Source organism: Leucoraja erinacea, chromosome 30, assembly GCF_028641065.1.
Source record: "Leucoraja erinacea ecotype New England chromosome 30, Leri_hhj_1, whole genome shotgun sequence".
NCBI lineage: Eukaryota > Metazoa > Chordata > Chondrichthyes > Rajiformes > Rajidae > Leucoraja > Leucoraja erinaceus.
In genome coordinates, this window is record NC_073406.1 from 17,739,259 (window position 1) to 17,756,985 (window position 17,727).

Consider the following 17,727-nt stretch of genomic DNA (forward strand, 5'->3'; position numbering starts at 1 on the left):
TGAATGGCACAGGAGGGACAATGGGCAGAATCGGTACTCATGATACTTTATTTCATGTCATGTTCTCTAATGTGAAGTTTATGCTGAGGCTGAGATGGCAACTGTGTATTTAGCTCACAAATATATTTTTGTCAATAACCTTTAATGTGGATAAAAAAACAAAGTACTGGAGTACCTGAGCGGGTCAGACAGCATCTGTGGAGGGAAGGGGACAGACGACATTCCAGATCGGGACCCTTCCTCAGGCTGATTACAGGGAAAAGGCTGCAGCAGAGGTGGGGGCAGGACAAAGCCTGGCAAGTGAGAGGTGAATACAGGAGAGGCGGGTTTGATTGGGAAATGGGTGGAATCGGTGACAAAGACTGATCCCTCCCACCTATATCTCTCCCTCCAGCTTTGCATTTCACTCCTCCTCTCCTCATCCGACACCCTTTGATCATCTTTTCACCTCTAGCCTTTGTCACTTACACCACCCATCCACCCATCATCCCCCCCCCCCACACCTATTACCTGCCAGGCTTTGTCCCGTTCTCACTTCCCTTTTCCAGCTTTCTCCCCTCCGCCCCCCCTTCCTCCAATCGGTCTGAAGAAGGGTCCCGACCCTAAACGTCATCAGTTAATTCCCTCCACAAATGTTGCCTAATCTGCTGAGTTCCACCAGCGCTTGTGTTTAGCTCAATGTGGATTTCCTCGTATCTCTATCTGTAAGGGTGAATTGGTAGCTTAAAGCATTGGCCAAATGCTGGAGTGATAATGGGGAAGGGAACTTAAAACCAAATAAGCACGATGGGACAAGTAACTGGAGATACATAATGGCTGAAGGTCTCAATGGTTCAGACAGCAAATGGGGTGAGATGTGGATGGGTGATATTTTGGGTCAGGACTGATGGACAAGTCTCAGACTTAGGAAAGGTCTCGACCCGAAGCATCGTCTGTCTATTCCCTCTGCAGATGCTACCCCCGTCCTGACGAGTTAGGCCGTAAGGAATCGGAGTAGAATCAGGCCATTCGGCCCATCAAGTCTACTCCGCCATTCAATCATGGCCGATCTATCTCTCCCTCCTAACCCCTTTCTCCTGCCTTCGCCCCATAACCTCTGACACCTGTACTAATCAAGAGTTCCTCCAGCACAGAGTTTTCTGCTGGGAGAAATATCTATTTTCCGAGCATTGCAAATAAATGATGAGGTGATTGAAATTCACCATTTTAATCTCCGATTTGGAGCATTTTAAACGAATCAGATTTGATTTTTTTTATGCAGTGCCAGTAAATGAGATTGCTTGCCAAAAATATTACCCTGACACCCGATAACCTTCTGTAATGTCATGACGTCATTATATGCCAAACGCATCAATTTGCATTCACTCATTTAATTTTCCCAACATTGCTAAATTATATTTTATTTCAATCCCCTTGCTGCAAATAAAGAACATAGCACCGTTCTAACTGCAATAGAGACTGACAGATAAACTCGATGTACAGCATGAATTATTTAATTGCATCTGCCTGCTTGATAAATATTGTACTTAATGAATGTTACATTGCTCATACTGTTTGCAGCAATGCACTTTATTGATTGATTGAATTGATTGAAAGACAAGGCATAGAAACAGGCCCTTCGGCCCAGCGAGTCCACACCGACCATCAATCACCCGTTCGCACTAGTTCTACAGCAGCCAACCCACTCGCTACACACTAGGGGCAACTTACAGAGGACAATTAACCTACAAACACGCACATCTCTGGGATGTGTCTGCCTCCATGTGCCCATCTAAAAGCCTTTTGAAAGTCACTATTGCATTTCATAAGATCATAAGTGATAGGAGCAGAATTAGGCCATTCGACCCATCAAGTCTACCCCGCCATTCAATCATGGCAGATCTATCTTTCCCTCTCAACCCCATTCTCCTGCCTTCTCCCCAGAACCTCTGACACCCACTTCCACCACCACCCCTGGCAGCGCATTCTAGACACTCACCCCACTGAGAGTAAAAATATCATGCCCCCTCTATCTCCTTTAAATTGTCCCCCCTCTGACTTTAAAGCTGTGCCCTCTAGTCTTTGACACTTCCACTCTGGGTAAAAAGGTTTTGCTCTGTCTAAGCCTCTCATAATTTTATATAATTCTATCAGGTCTCTCCTCAACTTCCGATGCTCCAGAGAAAAGAATGGAAACTTGTCCAACCTCTCCTTGGAGCCAACACCCTCTAATTCGGGCATCTAACCTCGCCCACACCCTCTCCAAAGCCTCTGCTTACTTCATGCAATGTGAAAGATCTGCAGATGCTGGAGTAACGCAGCGGGCGAGGCAGCATCTCTGGAGAGAAGGAATGGGCGATGTTTCGGGTCGAGACCCTTCTTCAGACTGATTAAGGTGAAGATGCTTTCATTGAGAATCTGCTAACTGGAGTCTCCAGTTCAGTAAGTGGTTGGACAAGAACATCAGGAGCAACGCCCGATACCAGCATAATTTCAATCTTGACCTCCAGCGCTGTCAGTGTGGAGTGTACACGTTCTCCCTGTGCCTGCAGTGGCTTCTTTCCACGTCTCAAAGGTGGTCAGTCGGCACATTAACTGGCCACTGTAAATTGAGGCTAGTACGTCAGCGAGTGGTTGAATATGTGGAGGATTTTGTTACAGGGAAAATTAATGCGAGTCGGCAGAGAATCTATGTGCTATATAGGATCTTTCTGTGTTGCATTGGAAATATGAAATATATGCCATAGGGCATTGACTTGCTATCCACTACTGGTATAACTATTGATCTATCATTGTTGGATGTACCAAGATACTTTCTAATGTACTGAAATACTTTCTTGTGCAAATTCACAGAAATAGTTTACAGGCTGCATTAAGTTACGAGGCTGTGCCTACAGAAGGTGCCAAGCTCACAAATCCAACTTCCGTCTTCCTAATCAGTACAAAAAGCACGGACCATTTCTCCTGAGTTAGTTTATATCCCGGTGAGTCCTGAGAAACATAGAAACATAGAAATTATGTGCAGGAGTAGGCCATTCGGCCCTTCGAGCCTGCACCGCCATTCAATATGATCATGGCTGATCATCCAACTCAGTATCCCGTACCTGCCTTCTCTCCATACCCTCTGATCCCCTTAGCCACAAGGGCCACATCTAACTCCCTCTTGAATATAGCCAATGAACTGGCCTTAACTACCCTCTGTGGCAGAGAGTTCCAGAGATTCACCACTCTCTGTGTGAAAAAAGTTCTCCTCATCTCGGTTTTAAAGGATTTCCCCCTTATCCTTAAGCTGTGACCCCTTGTCCTGGACTTCCCCAACATCGGGAACAATTTCCATAAAATTCTCCCTGCTCCAAGTTGGCCTGGGTCTTTCCCTTATCTTTGTTTTTTTTCCCCCCCAAGGAGATTCCTCGACTTACAGTATATGCAAGTTAGTGTGATATACATCGTTGAAAGTTAATGGGTAAATTACTGAAGAAATACTTACTCCATGTCGTTATTGCTCCGGGCAACACATAACAGGAAATAAGTTACATGGAGACACCAAATCAAACCTTTCCTCCAAAAGCGGACGGACTCCAATTGATTAAGCTCCCTCTTATGTTTAATTTAGTTTAGAGATACAATGCGGAAACAGGCCCTGCAGCCCACAGACACCGCATCGTCCAGTGATCCCCACACGTTAACGCTATCCCACACACACGGGACCATTTACATTTATACCAAGCCAATTAACCGACAAACCTGTACGTCTTGGGAGTGTGGGAGGAAACCGAAGATCCCAGAGAAAACCCACTCAGGTCACTGGGAGAACGTGCAAACTCCGTACAGATAGCATCAATAGTCAGGATGGAACCCGGGTCTCCGGCGCTGTAAGGCAGCAACTCTACCGCAGCAACACAGTGTCGCCCTAAAGTGCTTCGACGCCTTCTGGAGGTGCCGCTGAGAAGCCGAGGCCTGGGTTGACGGAGCCTACGGCTGGGGCTCGGATTGGCGCCACGGAGGCGTCCGGAGAGGGCCAATCAGCATTGTTGGTGCGACGGTCGATATTGGCACTGTGGAACTGAGGATGCCGCTGCCGAGGGAAGGAACAAAGGAGGACCCGGCGTGGGAGGACCGCCATGAGTGTGGGGGACCAATAATGGAGGACCCAGCATGGGGGGGGACAGCCTTGAGGGAGGGGAGGGGGGGAAGTGCATAGGGGGAACTGGCGCTGGGGTACCTTGTAGCTTTGTAAGCGCCCTTTATGGGCGACTATTTGCATACCTTGGGTATACAAGCAAAGAATTTCACTGTGACTTGTCACGCGTGCCAATAAAGTATTGCATTCAATCACATAATTCCAGGACACACTCCGAAGTGCATTATGATTAAGGACCCTCGTGCACACCGGACCTATTTCACTAAAGGTACTGGGATAACGTTACCCAAAGCTTCTCCTCCACTTGCTTCCAGATCGCCGCTCGCTTCCAGATCGGTGTCCCCGCTGAAGTCCCCGCTGCCCGATAGATCAGGGGGTTCGGAGGGAACGTGCAAGGTCACGGGCCGGGTGGTGGCAGGGTAGCCCGTGACGGCAGGTCGTCCGGTGACTGTGGGCGTCTTCAGTTGGAGCCGCGGCCTCATCGTGTATTTGGGCCACGCGGTGGAAGCAGGAGGAAACTCTGCATTGAGGTTTACTGAGTCCATCTTCTCAACCCGGATGGACGAGCTGGTATCTCCTCCCGGAGAAGGTGTGAGTGGTGCTGGGGATGCTTTTGACCACGGAGTTGTCTGGCCGTCATGGCTGGTGGACGGTGTGGCCGTTAGCCTTGGTGGGGCTCCTGTGGGGGGGGGGAATATAAGATGGTTTCCATTGAGTTACAGAGGTGTACTTAGAACAGCAAGCAAAACACAACATGTTACACTTAAGATAGACACAAAATGCTGGAGTGACACAGCGGGAAAGGCAGCATCATTGGATAGAAGTAATGGGTGACGTTTTTCGGATCGAAACCCTTCCACAGACTTAAGCATCAGATCCACTGCCTGAGTAACCCCTCTTAAAAGAGCAGCAACAAAGGGTAAGGGCCTGAAATGTCGTCTGTCTATTTTTGTCCACAGATGCTGCCCGACTTGCTGAGTTCCTCCAGCACTTTCAGTTTTGTTTAAAAAAGCCGTAAGTATTTTAAATTCATGACTGCACAGAATTTGCAAGTTTGGTTTAGAGAAAAAGCATGGGAACTGATCACTGTGACCATAGATCACCCGTAGACATGCTCTAGGTTATCCCACTTTCACATCCTACACACAGGGGGGCCGTTCACAGAAGTCAATGATCCTACAAACCTGCACATCTTTGGGATTGATTCAGTTTCAGGATCTTATCATTCAGTGAGAATATTTAACTTAAGCGAGCGTAAATCTTCTAACGTTTGTTTTTTTTTTTTTTAAACTCCATGAAACTGAATATTTAATGCAGGGAATATGAAGTATATGCTGGAGCAGATGGTTTGGAATTATTTTTGCAATCAGACACCAATGAAGTAGCCAGCAGCCCATGTAAAAGCTCCCAGGACAGCAGAGAGACATGCAAGCACATCTCCAAAGCATCTATTATTTTGCTTGCTAATGTTCGCAACAAATGGCATGGTTGCGTTCGGATGGCCCTTGCCGGCACCTCTGTCACTCTGCCCAAGTGGTGCTTTGTGAAATGTGGTTGTGTTTGAGTGTTGGTATTGCTGCTCAGAGCACACCCTCCTGCGGATGAAGGAGCAAGCCAAAAAATGCCTGGTTGATGCCTTGACCAAAACCAGAGAGAAAAAAAACAGACCTACAGACCTAAACAACAAAGACCTTTCCCTTCTTCCATCTCTTCCCCCACATAATCCCCCTCCCCCCCCCTTGTGCCCCACTTGGACACACCTACCCCCCCCCCCCCCTTCCATCTGCTTCCTTTCCTCTAGCTTCACAATTCATCATTCTTCAATCCTTCAGTCTCAAATCGTCTGCCGTTTCATCTCTGACCTTTGTCCAGCCATCTACCTATCGAATAATCCCCATCGCCTGTGTCGGCCTATGACCTGCCAGGCTGTGTCCTGCCCCTAACCCTCTCGTACAGCTTTCGTTCACCCTTCACGTGTTATCAGTCTGAAGAAGAGTCCCGATCCAAAAAGTCAGGCAAGTGATTGTTGAGGAAAAAGAGCCAATGTGCTGGAGTAACTCAGTGGGTCAGGCAGCATCTCTGGAGAACAAGGATAGGTCCCGTTTCATGTTGGGACTCTTCTTCGGATGCCCCGACCCAAAATGTCATTTATTCACATTCTCCGGAGATGTTCCCTGGTCTGTTGAGTTACTCCAGCAGTTTGTGTCTTTTTTTGTAAACCAGCATCTGCAGTTCCTTGTTTCTACCAAACATGTGAACTGGGTGTTACTGTGTGGTTCCGAGTCAGATTAGACCATTGACCATTCTACAGGAGAGATTCAATCAGTTTTCATTAAACCAACACATATCTGCTGATCATAATGTAGTAATGATTGTGAATAGAATCGTTTTATTTTGATGCAACTGTATTTTATAAGTGGACATTTCACAACAGTAGCCTCATGTTTCCTGTTGCATTCTTCATTGGATACACGATTATTTCCTTCAGTTTTTCCGAGCTTGGTGTAAATTTCAGTGAATCATACACCAGTACAGCACGGGAACAGGCCCTTCGGCATACCACACCAAACATGTTGCCATGTGGAACTAATCTCATCTGCCTACATGTGATCCACATCCCAACCCCTTCCCCTGCATTTCCAAGTGCCAGTCCTAATGCCCCTTAAATACCACTGTCAGATCTGCCTCCATCGTCACCCGTGGCAGCACTTTCCAGGCACCCACCACCCTGAGTAAAAACTTCCCCAGCACATTTCCTTGAAGGGGCTATCCCACTTGGGCGACCTACTTGGCGAGTATAGAAGAGTTTGAAAAAATGTCATGTTGAAGACCTCCTTCAACTATGTTGAAGACCAGCTTCGACTAGCTACGACTAACTTCGAGAAAATTGGACATTGAATAGTGGAGAGTGAAGATGACCTCCTTCGATCTCTCTTCGACTATGATGAAGACTATCTACGACTACCCTCGATTACCTACGACTAACATGCCGACCTACTAAGACCTATTACGACTAAACCCATGAGTAAAAAAGTATCGATTTTTTTCCATGGCGACCTTTTTTTACTAGCGTCCATTTTTTAACATATTGAAAAAAACACCGCGACCTAGCTGAGGCCTCGAGTACGCGGAGACCACTCTCGAGCATGAAGGAGAGTTACAAAGACCTCCTACCACCTCGTGTCAACCAGGCTGCGAGTACGAGTCGAGGGCAAACTTGCCAGAACTCACAGATTAGGTCACCCAAGAGGGACAGGCCCTTTAAACTTCTCCGCTAAAAAGCTCTGTCCTATAGACTTTGACATTTCCACGCTGGGAATAAAGTTGAAACCATCTACCCTATTTCTGCCTCTCATAATTTTACAGTTTAGTTTATTGTCACGTGCACCAAGGTACAGTGAAAACCTTCTGTTGCGTGCTAACCAGTCATTTTAAACTTATATTTACTCATTTATATGCTTCTATCAGGTCTCTCCACAGCTTGATGCCCCAGAGAAAACAATCCAAGCTTGACCGATCTCTCCTCGGAGCTAAAACCCTCTAATCCCGGCAACATACTGGTACAGTCACATTTGTTACACTTAATGCCGTTTATATGAGGTACAGTGGTGCAGATGGTCACCAATCAATAAAGGATTACACAACAATATCATACTCACTGGCCCATGTAAAGACTCTCAGAACAGGGGAAAAGACAGGCAAGACTAAAAGTAACAATAACTACATCTCCTGCTGCTTACACAAATGTGACCATAAAAACAAGGAGGTTGTAAGGCCATAAGTGATAGGAGAATAATTCGGCCATTCAATCAGGGCTGATCTCTCCCTCCTAACCCCATTCACCTGCCTTCTTCCCATAATCTCTGTAACACCCGTACTAATCAAGAATCTATCTATCTCTGCCATAAAAAGTCAAAAGGAATGGTTTGCTGCATCAAGAACAGAAGAACAGAAGAATGTTGCCTCCTCCTCCATGTCCACACATGGCTTAGGGGCAGTGACTGGGACACAGTGGCTACTGGAGCTGCGTGAATGTCCATGAAGCTGCTGCCCTTTGCTAGTCTTTTACTTTCATTTAGAGATACAGTGTGGAAACAGGCCCTTCGGCCCACTGAGTCCGCACCGACCAACGATCACCACCGTACACTAACACTATCCGACACGCTAGGGACAATTTAAAATTTAACCGAAGCCAATTAATCTACAAACCTGCACGTCTTTGGAGTGTTGGAAGAAACCGGAGCTCCCGGAGAAAACCCACGTGCAAGTCACGGGGAGAACATACAAACTCTGTACGGATAAGCACCAGTAGTCAGGATCGAACCCGGGTCTCTGGCACTGTAATAGCCCTGTCCCACAGTACAAATTAATTCCAAGAGCTCTCCCGAGTTTAAAAAAAATCAAACTCGTGGTAAGCATGGAGAATGAATGTAGCGGGTACGTCGGAGCTCGGGGACATCTCTTAGCGCCAACGGCAGGTACTCGGGAAGACTCGCTAACGGCAGGTAAGCACGGGAAGACTGGTGAAGATTTTTCAACATGATGAAAAATGTCCACGAGAGCCCCGAGTACCGACGAGTGGCCATTACTGTAAACCTCCGAGTTTGAATCAGGGAAAACTCGGGAGAGCTCTTGGAATGAACTCGTACTGTGGGACAGGGGTTTAAGGCATCAACCCTACCGCTGCTCCACCGAAGTCAGTGAATGAACATCTGCACAAGACATTGAGCGTGCTGGGAATGCATTCCTGAGCGTGCATCATATATTTCCGATGTCGGCTGCGAATCGTGTGGGCTTCCAGTGACAGGGTCGTGAAGGATTTCCAAGCCCTGGACACATTTTAGCTTCGGAATGCACTCCCATTTTTAATTCCTGGGCAAACAGCTGCAGATGTGACTCATTACCACGGCACGTCTCAGAAGGGACAAGGAGGAAATTACAACATCTTAATTCACAGGCTTGGGACGGCCAACAGGCAGTTGATGGAATTCACTGGGCATTCTCTCCAGCAGTGTCCTGCACACCATTCACTGAATAGCCCAGCAGATGTTGTGCTCAAAACAACTGGAGGAAATAGCTCTGGACCCGATGAAATGCCCTAGAGGACAAATTTCAACACAGTTGGCAAAATGCTTTGGTATAAGTGCACTTGCACCGTATGTCTTAATCATTGGCCCCCAGTCTCAGTCTGAAGAAGGGTCTCGACCTGAAACATCACCTATTCCTTTGCTCCAGAGATGCTGCCTGACTCACCGAGTTACTCCAGCTTTTTGTGTCGGCCTTTCATCATTAGCACGACAGATGAGGGTGCAGAGGCTATTCAGTTACTAGAATGCCCGAGAATAAAAAAACTGATGAAAAAATGGTGGCCATTCCCCAATTCCTCAAGGATACTGACCTCCCCATCAAAGGGGTCTATAGGAAGCGCTGTCCGAAAAAGTCAGCTGCTATCACGAGATCTGTTCTTACCACGTTCTCATCTCCCTGCTGCCATCGGGAAGAAGACATAGGAGCCTGAGAACTGTGACCACCAGGTTCAAGAACAGCTTATTCCCATCAATCGTCAGATTCTTCAACTACACTGCACAACCCTAACCACAATCCACTGAGGACATTGTAGAAACAAGCAACTGCAGATGCTAGTTTACAAAGAAAAGGACACAAAGTGTTCTAGTAGCCCAGCGGGCCAGGCAGCATCTCTGGAGAACATGGATAGGTGATGTTTCCGGTCCTGCTGAGTTAGTCCAGCACTTTGTTGAAGGGCTTCACCCCCTCATTGGTTGCCCCCATCAGTGGAAGGATGTGAAGGCTTTGGCGAGGGAGCAGAAGAAGTTCAAACTTGGATTGTTTTCTCTGGGGCATCAGGATCAGAGGGAGCGGCTGATAAAAGTTTGTCAAATTATGAGAGGCATTAATAAGTGAGACGATCAGAACCCTTATTCCGAGGGTAAATATGTTAGACTAGATATTCACAGGCAGAACGTGCAAACTACACACAGACAGCACCCGAGGTTAGGATTAAGCACAGGACCCTGGCACTGTTGTGACAGCCGTTCTATTCACTGCATAACTGTGCTGCCCATATGTTAGGACAAATTCCCTCAAAGTTTTTATTCTGGTGGTCATTGACTGTGGACTTGAGGAGGTATCTACAGGAGGAAGGTTTTGCCCGCTGACAGGCCACCACTGAACCTGCTCATGAAGTGGACTTGAGATTGAGGATCTGGGAAAGAGGCCGACTTGCTCAGCAAGGTCTAAAATATTGTCTGCCTGCATGTAATACTGCTGATAGCGTTTTATACAAAGCCACACGCATGGAGAGAGAATAAAAAGATGTTGGGGGGAAGCAGCGGAGGTGGGTACAGATGACAAAGTTCACAGGACCCCCTTTGTCACGTAATGAAGCGTGAATCTGAACTCCGGATCACCGCCCAGGCGCCGAAGGGACGGTTTTATTAACGGGGAGGAGGAAACTACATCTTCAATGGAAAGAATGAAGACTGTTAGCTGGATGACAAAGAGAACAAAAACTTTTGGAAAAACTGCATAAAACCTGCAGAATATCAAATGATTCCACTCAGGGGTGAAGCACTAATTAATAACATCACCTTCCTGGTTCGTTTTCTGCCACAGAATGGCTCCGCTCTGTATCCAACATGCCACACAACCGTGACCCCATTGTTAGGAGAAAGCTTTTCAGCTTAGTAAGTCTTTGTCTGCCCACTTGGGTAATAAATGCAGCAAGGGAAGATCCACGTTTCCATGGTAACCATCCACAGTGCTGCCTCTCAGATCCTTTCGCAGTGCAATTAAAATACCACGAAGGCACAGAGTCCCAGCGGGTAGAGCCGCTGCCTCACAGCACTAGAGACCCGGGTTCGAACCTGACCTCGGGTGCTGTCTGGGTGGAGTTTGCACGTTCTCCCCTGTGACCGCGTTGGTTTCCTCCGGGTGCCCTGGTTTCCTCCCACGTCCCAAAAAAGGCATGGGTTTGTAGGTTAATTGGCTTCAGAAAAATTATGTGCAGGGAATGGATGGAAAAGTGGGATAACATAGAACGGGTGTGAACAAGGGATCGATGGTTGGCTTGGATTCGATGGGCCGAAGGGCCTATGTCCATGCTGTATCTCTATAAATTACAAGTTCACAGGACTGTTATAGGAGTAGAATTAGGCCATTTGGTCCACCGATTCTAATCCACCATTCAACCATGGCTGATCTCTGCCTCCTAATCCCATTTTCCTGCCTTCTCCCCACAATCCTTGACACCCGTTCTAATCGAGCATTTGTCCATCTCTGCCTTGAAAACATCCACTGACTTGGCCTCCGCAGCCCTCCACGGCAATGAGTTCCTAGACATACTGTGCTTGATCATTGGCCTTACCTTGACAAGGGCCTCGATGTGCAATGGTTATTGTTGTGCCCTGTCGACATGCGATAGTTTTGAGCTGGCACTCATTGGCGTAGGTTACTCCGTCGGAGCCACAGACCTGGCAAGGAGGTGAAAGTGCAAAGTTCACACACATCGTCATCAGCATAACATCACAAGCAGTGCACAAAAATACAAGAGCAGGAAAAGGTCAAATCACAATCGCTCCTGTGTTCCAAGATCCAGTTGGATGATGATTGCTCGTACCCAATTCCATCAGTCCATCTTGGGTTTCGATCAATTGATATCCAAGTCTACAGAAAGCTAGCTAAACCAGGCATGACATTTTCAACTAATCCACATCTTACAGCAGTAGAGAAACAATTTTGTTACTCCATTCGGAGCCACATCAGTGTGACCTGGCAAGGAAGGGGTGAAAGTGCAAAGTTGTCACAGTTACTCCAGCATTTTGTCATCAGCATAACATCACATTTGATTATTTATCAATTTTGAAAACTCAAGGAAAACCAAAGCTAGTTCATGCACCTGTCCTTACGATTTAATCCTTCAGCCTTGATAGATTCTGGTGAAAAACTGCACCAAATACTTCTTCCAAGGCCAAGTAGCAGTGCACAAAAAATACAAGAGCAGGAAAAGGTCAAATCACAATCGCTCCTGTGTTCCAAGATCCAGTTGGATGACGATTGCTCGTACCCAATTCCATCAGTCCATCTTGGGTTTCGATCAATTGATTTTTTTTATCCAAGTCTACAGAAAAAAATAGCTAAAACAGGCATTTAGAAATTTTTGCAAAGTAATTAAAAATAAATAACTAAATATCACACATAAGTCTTACACCCTTTACTCAACTAGGCAGAAATTACAACCTTTTGTATGACGCTACAAGCAAGTATTTTTTCTCCCATTCTTCTTCAGATCCTCTCAAGCTCTGTCCGTTGGAGGGGAGCGTCGATCAGCTGTTTTCAGGCCCTTTATCGATCGGGTTCAAGTCTGGGCTGGCTTCAAGGACATTCACAGTTGTCTGAAGATGGATGTCTCGGCTGCCCATAGGATCCTTTGTCTCGTTGAAGAAGAACTGCCTGTCCTGCTGAGTTTTCATCCAGCATCTTCTGTGTCCGTACATCTTTCTCTCGACTTAGTCCCCAGTTCCTGCCACTGAAAAAACATCCCCACAGCATCTGCAGAACCATGCTTCACCAGCATCTGCAGTTCGGTTTTTCTAGACATTTGATTATTTATCAATTTTGAAAACTCAAGGAAAACCAAGCTAGTTTCATGCACCTTGTCCTTACGATTTAATTACTTAAGCCTTGGTAGTATTCTGGTGAAACTGCACAATACTTCTTCCAAGGCCAATGTATGCTTTCACACACTGCATTCAGAAAGTATTCAGACCCCTTCACTATTTCCACATTTTGTTACGTTACAGCCTTATTCTAAAATTCATTTTTTTTAATCATCAATGTGGGACCTACACACAAGGATAATCAATGGAAACAGGATGAACCTAAGCTCAATTTTGAGTGTCAGAGTAAAGGGTCTGAATACTTATGTAAATGTGGTATTTCAGTTATTTATTTTTAATTACTTTGCAAACATTTCTAAACAACTGTTTTGGCTTCTTCATTCTGGAGTATTGTGTGTAGATTGATGATTAAAAAAAAGAATTTAATCCAATTTAAAATAAGGCTGTAACGTAACAAGATGTGGAAAAAGTGAAGGGGTCTGAATACTTTCTGAATGCACTGTATATAAGCAGTGATCATCAATACAGTACTCCAGCTGGGGTCAGATTGAGGTCATGTTTATATTGCTTTGTGATAGATGCGAATGTTCTCTCCTCCTCTGGTGCTTAAGATTTTGGTCGTTGTATACAATGACACCCAAACAATCCCAACCCGAATGTCGTCTATTCATTCCTCCACAGATGCTGCCTGACCTACCGAGTTCCTCTGCCACTTTGTGTTGCTCCAGATTCCAGCCACATGTCTTTGGGATGGGGGAGGAAGCCAGGGCACCTGAAGGAATCCCATGCGGTCACAGGAAGAACGTGCAAACGCCACACAGACAGCACCCGAGGTTGGGATTGAACTCGAGTCTGGTGCTGTGAGGCAGCAGCTCTACCAGCCCATTAAATGAATGTCATCTGAAATCAGCGAGCATTGGAGTGCTGCCAATGTAGCAGTGATATCTTTACTATCCTGTGTGGATATTCGTCTCGGCAGCCCTTTACATTTTTCTTCTCGACACTGTGGTTTATAGACCACCAAAGTGTAGTCACCGTAGTAAGGAGTATAAATCAACATAGAATACGGTCACGCAATAAGAACAGTGCAATGGCGATGAGAGATGTTCATCTCCCTGCTGGTTGGGGTAATCAAGCTGGCAAGGACAGATACATGAAGAAATGCACAGAATGTATTCAGGATAGTTTGGCATGGAGCCAACTATACAATGGACCTGGTAATGGTGAACGAGGCATGTTTAATAATTATCCTCACAGTTGGATCCCTGAGGAAGTAGCGAATGTTCGTGTAGCGCATCTTCGCCCTCTACATGAGCTGCGCCCCAGGTTCGTAAACTTGAATTCCCTTATAGGTGTTTTACTGGTGTTTCTCACACAGATATTCAAACAACACCCAATAAATCAATCTTTTATAGTACTTTTAAGTATTAATTACTATGTGGGGCCCACACACTCACTCACACAAGCCGGCAACATTAAAGACAAAACAAGAATAACCCCACGTTGCAGGCCTGGCCGAAGCTGGAGAGCGTCGTGACCAAATACAGTGGAAGCCGACAAGTGCACAGTGCAGAAGCTCACAAGATGGCGGGGAGTTGGCTGACCCGAGAGGACCCCATGTGGCAGAAATCTTCCTTCTCCCTCGTTGTCTCCAGGGCTCAGCTAACCGCTGCTCTCACTCTCCTCGTAAACACAAAGTCCGCACAGCGACAGTCTTTAATCCACCCCTCCGAGCTGAAGGGGTAGCAGTTAGCTTAGACTTCTTCTGGACTTCTCTCTCTCTCCTGGACTTCGATTACCCACAATTCCCAGCTCACGCCCCCAAACCAGTCACCACACAGGAAAAATGATCTAACTCATTAACAACAAATCAAAATGCAGCAAAACTTATATACATTTCTTAATAAGAAAAACTAATATGAAGTTACACAGGGCTACATTCGATAGACAAAAATGCTGGAGAAACTCAGCGGGTGTGGCAGCATCTATGGAGCGAAGGAATAGGTGACGTTTCGGGTCGAGACCCTTAGGGTCTCGACCCGAAACGTCACCTATTCCTTCGCTCCATAGATGCTATAGATGCTGCCTCACCCGCTGAGTTACTCCAGCATTTTTGTCTACCTTCGATTTCTCCAGCATCTGCAGTTCTTTCTTAGACAACTCTTTATCACAGAATGGTAGCATTTTGTATTCAATTTGAGAGTGAGAAACTTGGGTAGAAGTCTTTCTGCATTTGTGTAAGGTACCAGTGAGACCACAACTGGATTTTTATTTATTTATTCAAAGGATATATGGGCTTCGTATAGACTGAGGCAGCATTTCATTACCTAGCCCTAATTTCACCGTATGAAGATGACGGTGAGCTGCGGAATTGAGAGGCTGCAGTCCCTGAGATTTAGTTTTGTTTTTGTCACCGAGGTACAGTGAAAAGAGTTTTGTTGTGTGTTCATCAGTCAGCGGAAAGACTAGACATGTTTACAATCGAAGGTAGACAAAAATGCTGGAGAAACTCAGTGGGTGAGGCAGCATCTACGGAGCGAAGGAAATAGGCAGCGTTTCGGGTCGAAACGTCCGAAGAAGGGTTTCGACCCGAAAAGTTGCCTATTTCTTTCGCTCCAAAGATGCTGCCTCACCCGCTGAGTTCCTCCAGCATTTTTGTCCACCTTCGATTTTCCAGCATCTGCAGTTCTTCTTAAACATGATTACAATCGTGTCGTCCACAGTGTACAGGTACACAATAAAGGAAAAAAACATTTACTGCAAGATAAAGTCAAGTAAAGTCTAACTAAAGTTAATCCAAGAGTCTTCGATGAGATAGATATTCGGTCAAGACAGCTCTCTAGTTGTTGGTAGGGGTGGTTCAGCTGTCTGATAACAACTTGGGAGAAACTCTCCCTGAATCAGTAGGTGTGCGTTTTCACAATCCTGTACGTCATGCCTGATGGGAGGGGGGGGGAGAAGATGGAATGACCGGGGTGAGATTGGTCCATGATGATGCTGGTGCTCTTGACAACATTATTGCATAATTGGTGATGAGTGACGTTGTTCGGGAGGGAGATCCAGAATTTTGACTCGGTGATGGTGAAGGAACAGCGATGAATTTCCAGGTGTGGATGGTGTACGGTTTGGTGGGCAACCTCCAGGTGGTGGTGCCAACTATGCTTTTACTGCCTTTGTCCTTCTAGCTGGTCGAGGTGGTGGCTTTGGTAGGGGCAGTCGTGGGGAGTTGCTGCAATCCACCCTGTAGCTGGGGCAAGGTGAATCATTTTGAAGAGTATTTGATTTTTGTATGGGCTTTCTACAGTTTATTAGTTCCTTCACATATTATTGTTGCTCTCTGTAATTCTTCTATTCCATTGGATTTTGACTTTTCCTTTTTTATAAAAAGGTTTATTTCTCACCTCACTAAACAGGTCCAAAGAAAATAGCATTGGAGTTTAAATCTCCCAAGTGTTCTGAATGAATAACCAAAGTGAACAAAACTGCTTCAAGGACATTCTTCTGACTAACATCAGAGTGGGGATGAACTGAGAGGTTCCCTGTGGCGATCAATCAGTCAGTTTAGTTTATTATCACGTGTACCTAGGTACAGTGAAAAGCTTTTGTTGCGTGCTAATCAGCCAATGTAGATTTAAGTATAGGAGCAGGGAGGTTCTACTGCAGTTGTACAGCGTCTTGGTGAGACCACACCTGGAGTATTGCGTACAGTTTTGGTCTCCTAATCTGAGGAAAGACATTCTTGCCATAGAGGGAGTACAGAGAAGGTTCACCAGACTGATTCCTGGGATGCCAGGACTTTCATACAAAGAAAGACTGGATAGACTCAGCTTGTACTCGCTAGAATTTAGAAGATTGAGGGGGGATCTTATAGAAACTTACAAAATTCTTAAGGGGTTGGACAGGCTAGATGCAGGAAGATTGTTCCCGATGTTGGGGAAGTCCAGAACAAGGGGTCACAGTTTAAGGATAAGGGGGAAATCTTTTAGGACCGAGATGAGAAAAACATTTTTCACGCAGAGAGTGGTGAATCCGTGGAATTCTCTGCCACAGAAGGTAGTTGAGGCCAGTTTATTGGCTATATTTAAGAGGGAGTTAGATGTGGCCCTTGTGGCTAAAGAGATCAGGGGGTATGGAGAGAAGGCAGGTACGGAATACTTAGTTGGATGATCAGCCATGATCATATTGAATGGCGGTGCAGGCTCCAAGGGTCGAATGGCCTACTCCTGCACCTAATTTCTATATTTCTATTACAATCGATCCAGCTAGAGTGTATAGGTACATGATAAGCGAATAACTTTTAGTTCGAGGTAAAGCCAGCAAAGTTCGATCAAGGATAGTCCGGGGTCCACCAAAGAGGTAGATAGTAGTTCAGCACTGCTCTCTGGTTGTGGTAGGATGATCTTACCTTAACCTGTTTATGTTGTGGGCAAATAGGAGGAGGGCATACACAATGTACTTGTCCAATATCCTGTACACAAGTTGCTCCGTGCTGACACAGAAGATCCGCACACGTTCTGGATGCAATTGGGTCTGTGGAAGGGGAGAAGTACAACTTATTCAGCGCCGTTCATTCACAGTCTGAGTATCTCCAAGATTTTTTATCATTTGGCAGTAAAGTAACCCAGTGGTCACTCGCATAGAATACTGAGACCATCTTGGTTAAGAACATAGAGCAGTACGGCATTGAAACAGAACAGCCACGATGCCAATCTAAACTAATCCCATCTGCCTGCTCATATTCCATATCTCGCTATTCCTTACCTGTTTACAAGTCTGTCCAAATGCCTCTTAAACGCTGCTTTTGTAACTGTTTCTACCACTTCCCTTGGCAGTGTGTTAACAGGCACCCATCACAAACTTGTCTCCTTTAAACTTTCCCCCTCTCACCTTAAATCTATGCCATCTAGTCTCACACATATCTAGCCTGGGGAACAGGCTATGGCGACCCTATCTTTGTCTCTCATTATTTTA

The 17,727-nt window shown here is 45.9% G+C and overlaps 1 protein-coding gene across 5 annotated transcripts in view; it reads right to left on the reverse strand.

Moving 5' to 3' along the window:
- agrn (agrin) overlaps positions 1-17,727 on the reverse strand; it is a 451,665-nt gene that overhangs the window by 58,951 nt on the left and 374,987 nt on the right. For all 5 annotated transcript variants that reach the window (XM_055659585.1, XM_055659586.1, XM_055659588.1 and 2 more), the window contains 3 exons: positions 17,162-17,286; positions 11,505-11,610; positions 4,407-4,799 (listed from right to left, as the gene is read on the reverse strand). In XM_055659585.1, the coding sequence (XP_055515560.1) occupies positions 4,407-4,799; positions 11,505-11,610; positions 17,162-17,286 (624 nt within the window). The remainder of the gene's footprint in view (positions 1-4,406; positions 4,800-11,504; positions 11,611-17,161; positions 17,287-17,727) is intronic.